At 40.6% G+C, this 6,591-nt stretch overlaps 1 protein-coding gene across 1 annotated transcript; it reads right to left on the minus strand.

Annotated features, from left to right (window-relative positions):
- Positions 1-2,526: 2,526 nt before the first annotated feature.
- Positions 2,527-5,992, minus strand: LOC125556029 (clavaminate synthase-like protein At3g21360). Its single transcript, XM_048718830.2, has 3 exons — positions 5,394-5,992; positions 5,027-5,280; positions 2,527-2,980 (listed from the first exon to the last, which is right to left on the minus strand). Exons 1-3 carry the CDS (start codon positions 5,919-5,921, stop codon positions 2,635-2,637), a joined length of 1,128 nt encoding a protein of 375 aa, XP_048574787.2. The 5' UTR covers positions 5,922-5,992; the 3' UTR covers positions 2,527-2,634.
- Between the last annotated feature and the right edge of the window lie 599 nt (positions 5,993-6,591).

Raw genomic sequence — 6,591 nt, forward strand, 5'->3', positions numbered from 1 at the left:
GCTCTGGTGAGAACCAGTAGGAGCAGCCCGCCTGTTACCACCCATTTGATTCAGCCAGCGAAAGCATCCTACCCCTCCCTCAGTACCTTTCTTCAGCGGTGTTCCAGTTCTTTGTGCCAGCAATGATTGCACACATGTGCATCTTAACGGCACACAGATCACGCATTTTTTTGTTTTAGAAATTCCGCATTCCATTAAACTGATGTTAACTTGTAACACGAAACCGTGGGAACACACAAAACCGTGGAACCCACGAGGGAAAAGGATCACATTTCCAGGAACATTCGCAAGAAAACTCCATAGAAACAAATTTCTGCAATCACCATTCTCAGCACTTGCCGTCTTCAAGACGAAAAAACAGCATCGCCCATGAGGGCTTTGTGAGCCGAAAAACAGGCCCGCCGCCAGCAAGGCCATTGTCACTATGTTGCGTCAACCGGGGATCGAAATGGATCTTCGGGTGAAAATATACTCTCGTCATGTAGAAATACTCCAATTTAAATTGGAAATGCTAGGCGGATCCTATTTCGCGCCTAAAGAGCGAAATAAGGATCAATTTCTTTTAAGGGGTAATAAGGATCAAATGCGCATCGCGTGGATACCTGTAGCTTCTTTGGGCCGGCCCATCTAGCTCCCCAAGACTTGATTTTTCTGGTTTTTTCCTGTTTTTATTTTTTGTTTCATCATATTTTTTTATATTGTGTCTTCACATTCATTCTTACCTTTCTATTACTAATTTTTTATCTGTTACCACTTTCTAAAGTCGTGAACATGTTTTTAAATTTGGAAATTTTTTATGTAATTCCAATCTTATTTTAACTCCGGGAACATTCGTCAAATAGGTGAACATTTTTTCAATGCGGATATGTTTCAAAAATCCAGGCAGATTGTTTGAAATACGGAAACTTTTTTTAAATCCATGACATTTTTTAAATCCAAGAACATTTTCAAAATTCAAGAATGTTTTCGGAAAATCCTTTTAAAAGACCAAATTCATTATATTTTATTTGAAAACATTTTTTCTTGAAATCCGGAAATATTTTTTAAAATTTTACAAAAAAATTGAAATTGGTGAATGTTTTTAAAATCCAATATCATTTCCTAGAATTGTTGAATTTTTTAAAAAAATCAAAAATATATGTGAATACCTTTTTTTTATTCATGAATATCTTATAAATTCCATAACACTGTTTAAAGTTCTTGAACCTTTTCAAAATTCACGAAAGTTTAATAAACTCCTAAATATTTTTAAAATTTCATGACATTTTATAAAATTCCTATAATTTTTAAAGTCAAGATTGTTTTCCATTTTTTTGAAAACTTAGTTAAAGAAATAAAAAGGGAAAAGTAAAAATATTTGAAAATAGGAAAATGTGAAATGGAATAAAAAGGAAACGAGAAAAAAGGCGCCAACCCGCATTGGGCCGGCCCAAAGTATGCGTGTGAGGTGCGTGATAGTGCTCACTTTAGTTGTTAATTTGGGCATTCAAAACTTGATGATTGTTTTGGATTGCAAAAGTGTAGTGGATGACATTTATAGAGGTGCTGGTGGTAAATATGAGAACATCAAAGACATATCATGTTGAGTTCGAATAGTTTTGCTTCTTGCTCCTTTGTTCACTGGAGTAGAGAATGTAATTTTGAGGCCGATTCTATAGCCAAACATGCTTTGTCATTACCAGGGGCGCCACGTGTGACTGCTTCAGCTCCATCATCCTGTAAATTACTGCAAACTTGCATCTTTTTAATAATAAAGTTGAGCATGTTCCTTGAAAAAAATATCCGATGTGTTGTGGATTGTCTATAAGTTCTCCAGATGTTGCTATACATTACTTATCATGTCACTCCTTAGGGCATGTACAATGGGGTTATCTTAGAAGTGCCACGTAGCATAAATGCTGAGATGGATGAAAGAGAAACCAAAAAAAAAAGACCCTGTCTTCTCTTAAATAATAGATGATCTCTTAGCAATAAATCTCTCACCATATTTTTAGGAATATCTAGTTACTAGAGAGATAACCAATGGTACATCGTAGTTTTTTGTCATCTCTAAATTCAGATAACTTTGTTCTTATCAATCTATATACATGCCCTTAGCGCTCGCCTATAGTGTTTGTGAAGGGGCCATGGACCAGTAAGAACATCCATGAAAAGTTTTCTTCCGGTTTTACAACATGCCTACTGGTTCTCTCCTGATTTTGTGTCTCTTTTTTCTAGTGTTTTGTGGAGTAGTTTTTCTGTCCCGTTTCTTTTTGGTTTCTTTTTTCAATTTATTGTTTTCCTTTCCTATTTTTACTTTTTTCAATTTTTGCTTCTTTTCGTTTCCTCTCCTTTTTTTGTTCATCGCGTATTAAAAAATATTCTTGTGTGTTTAAAAAATGTCATGTATTAAAAAAATTCATAATGTATTAACAAATATTCATCGTGTAATGAACATTTGATTTCCTTGATCCGGTTCACGACCGCGGATAGCACGGATCAAGGTACCTGCGGCCAATGACAACGAATGGGATGAGGCGACCCAGTTAAATTGTGTTGTACCGATTGGGATGTCATACGCTGATAAACTCTTGGATGCGCCACATGGCATATGTGGGAGTTCTGATCAATAAATAAAAAGAACTTATCAGCGCGTCACTTGCAAGTTGCGACGAGAACCCGCCTAGGCGGCAGCGACGGCCGCCGGCCGTGTAGCGTGGCGAGGTTGTCGAGGATGAGGATGTCGCCCTTGCGCCAACGGAACTGGATGCTCTCCTCCTCGATGATCTCCTCGCACCGCTGCACGAAGCTCGCCGGGATCCCGGCCCCGTCAGCCGCCGTGGCCGAGCTCAGCTCCTTGCCGTGCATCCCGACCAACGTGTTGAACCACATCCTCCGGCCTTCGTGCCCTGGGAAGACGTGGGTCAGCGTGCGGGGACCCAGGATCGTCTTCACGCCACCGTCCTCGAGCCACTCCACGCCCATTCCCAGTGACTTTGCCCTGCAAACATCCCAAACCGCTTATTGTTAATTTTCTTTTGTAGAGACTTACTATTGTTCTTTCAGAATACATAGAACAACTAGTATAACTTTGTACTAAAATTAGTATAATAATAAAACACTTAGAGACACATGTCTCAACTTTGTACTATTTTAGTACAAAATTACACTAAAATTAAGACATTTATTTTGGAACGGAGTAGTACTTAGTTCTTTGCTCTTTTTTGTGCATAGGTGTACAAATGTGGATATCCATTTTCCCAGCAAAGCACAAAATTTTGTGCTATTGCTATTATATCTGGTGATTTTCTATTTTAACTTCTGCACTTTTATAAATTTTATTATTCCTCTTTTAAGCTTGCAAACCAATATTTAACTCTTCTTATCACCACTCCTACATTGTATGTAGAATTTGTTTTTTTTTGTTGTTGTTGCTGAAACTGCACACTTTTAGAGTACAAGGTTAGGCTCTACTATGTGCAGTTTTAGGTGACTAGGGTTTATCACATACTTGGATGAGTTAGAATTAGGAAAAGAAAAATCTTCATTATACAATTTTTAAACCATATATGTGTGACAAAAACTCGCAATGTTTCACTTATCCTTTAGTTTATTTATGAGATAATGAATTCCCCATGTGCTCTTTGCTCATTTGAGATATCGTCTAATAGCTGGGGCTTCGGATATGTTTATTAACTCTGCATGGGTTGTTATAAAAATCAACTCAAGTAAATTTAGAAGATTCATAGGTCCAAATATATTTCTCTCTCTTATGCAAGTGCCACTCAACTGCGCACAGTGGCTCTATTCCTGGTCTTTCCTTCAACCAGAGCACCGAGATTGGTGACATGGTATATGAATACCTTGGGCGGGTTGCCAAGGAGGTATTTTTTCTAGCATGGATGATAGACTAGGTTCTCAACAGTGCTTCTCCACCTGTTCTCTGTTGTTTCAAACTATCTTTCATTGTGGTGTGGTGTTCTGGGCGTATTTGATTGTATGCAGAAACGAGGTTAAACTATCGTGTGTGCGGTTGTATCGGTTCAGTGTGATGATAAAATTAAGAAAATGCATTAACAAAAAGAACTCATGGATAACCTCACAATAAATAGACATGTTAATCTATAGGATTTCTCACCATGCATGCACCCACTAATCATTGCGGTGGCAAAAAACTTAGGCACAGAAACAATTGTGATCCTTATGTCGATGTATATGAGGCACTTAATCTTTTCATAATAATTTTTTCCAAAAAAATACAAAAAATAGCAACATATACTACAAAACCTAATAAATACATTATGAAAATATATGTCATGATAGTCTAGTGATATTTATTTAGTATCGCATTAATAATTTTCTATAAACATAGTCAATAATAAATCAATTTGACTTGAGACAACAGTATGTGGCTTTGTATAAGGAGAGAGTACTTCAAAAAACATACCGTATTACCGTACTTAAGAACATATATAACTAAATCATGCTCGAAAGGTTGCGAATACAAACACAAAAATGTACTTTACTATCCAAAATAAAAAAAAGGTAGAACACACCTCTAAATTATTGAAAACATTGCAGATATATTTATAACATATGAAGCGCATGCAAGATACTCCCTCCGTCCCATAATATAAGAGCATTTTTGACAATACATTAGTGTAAAAATGCTCTTATATTATGGGACAGAGGAAATAGTTCTTTTGAAATATTTTTCTTCCTTTTAAATGTTTTATTTCTACAATTTTTAATTTCTTTATGATTATTCCAATTTCCAATTTTTGGATATTTTATCAAAATTTAAAATAACTATTTCTAAAAAAATGAGCAAAACCTTTTCATTTACAGGTTTGTTTTATAAATTAAAAGGTGTTGCTATTTTTTAGGCGACTGAAAAATAACTATGTCTAAGTAACTGTAAACTATTTGATCCGATCGCTGGCTGAGATTCAAGATTCTGTATAGAGATGAGAAGATCTTCATCGAGCGGCTATGACTTTCTGAAACTAGTAAACAGAGGAAAAACAAAGGCTGACGTGTATATTACCTCGTCTCTGCTTCAGACTTGTCTGACGTGCCGAAAGCGTCTTCCCATCCTCTCCCTCTCATGGACCCGGTGTTGTTGTTGCTCGGCGCCGTGAACGTGTACCGGAGCCCCTTGGCGTCCAGCTCCTCCACCATCTCCGGGAACTCCTCCAGCGCCCGCTCCGTCACCCGGAAGCTCGGCACGAACGGCGTCTCTCCACCCTCCGGCGGCGGCACCTCACAGAACAGTATCACCTTCGCCGGGAACTCCTTGATCTGCACATCAATTGACGCAAACAAAAACCCGAACATGGATAGTCACTTCTCAAGGCCGGCATGCTGTACTGTCGCAGATCATGGCATGGCACGGCATGCATGTGTGGGCTCACCAGCACCATCTCGTGGTGGAAGTAGACGCTCTGCTCGAGGGGCCCCTCGTTGGCGGTCCAGATGCGGCCGTGGACGTGGGTGCGCGGCGCGGGGCCGACGTACCGGATGTCCGGCCACCCAAGCGCCTCCACGACGGCGTCGAACTCCGCCGCGTCGCGGACGTCGAAGCCGCGCAGCAGAATGGCGCTGTTGGTCACCACCTTGTCCTCCAGCCACTCCCTCTTGGCCTTCACAGCGGCCACGAGCGCCTCGTACCCGGTGCCGCCGCCGCCTTCGCCCGCACCTTTCGTTGACGGGCCCAGGACCAGTGGCATCTGCTGGCCGTCTATGGTCTTCTGCCCTTCGCACCCGCCGACGACGAAGGAATGGCCGAGCTGCGACGTGGCCAGATCGCTGGCGGCGAACATTGCGTTGTTGATGCCGACCTTGGCTTCCAGCAGCTGCCTGTTGGCCATCAGTGCTGCCATGAGAGCTTCGTAGTCGCCGGCGCCGCTGCCACCCCCGTCGTGTTCTGAGGTGGCTTCCATGGTGGCTCCCTTACAAAGTTACAGTTTAACTTTGCCTCTCGTTGGAAAATGCAAACTTGGATAACTAGAAGATTGCCTCTCGTACTTTTAAACTGGGGAACTTCAACGGGAAATGCTGGTTTATAAGGCCGTCATGGTCGACAAGGCTGTACGGTAGTTCCTCGAGTTTCAAAGGTGACGTACGTACGTACTTCAACTTATTAGTGATCCCTTCGAACGAAAAATACTACTAAGTGCATCGAGGATTAAACAAAGGTAGTTTGTCGTTGTACTAAGAACGACTGGTTTGTTGGCTTCATGTGCCGCATAAGAGGCTCTGCGGTGGACATTTGTCACCTCTAGTTCGAGTAAATGGACATTACACGCGGTTTGATTCTGGAACGATCTAAAAACCATAACTTAATTTTCAGTGAAGGGGCCTAGGCCCTCCTGTTTTTGACATGACACGGTCAATTTTGCAGGCACCAAATGATATTAAAATCGCTATCATTGGCTTGAACGAAGGACAATTGGATACAGTCCAAAGCAAAGGTTCCGGTAAAACCTAGAGAATGCTTCCCCAAGATTCCCTTTAGGTCCTACTCAGGTAGAGATTGGTATTAGCTATTTGGTTCTGCCTTGGCAAATACAAAATCAGATTTGGCGTGCTACCGTGTCATCATCATAGCTT

Source organism: Triticum urartu, chromosome 5A (genome assembly GCF_056163025.1).
Source record: "Triticum urartu cultivar PI428250 chromosome 5A, HENAU_Tu73, whole genome shotgun sequence".
NCBI classification, from domain to species: domain Eukaryota; kingdom Viridiplantae; phylum Streptophyta; class Magnoliopsida; order Poales; family Poaceae; genus Triticum; species Triticum urartu.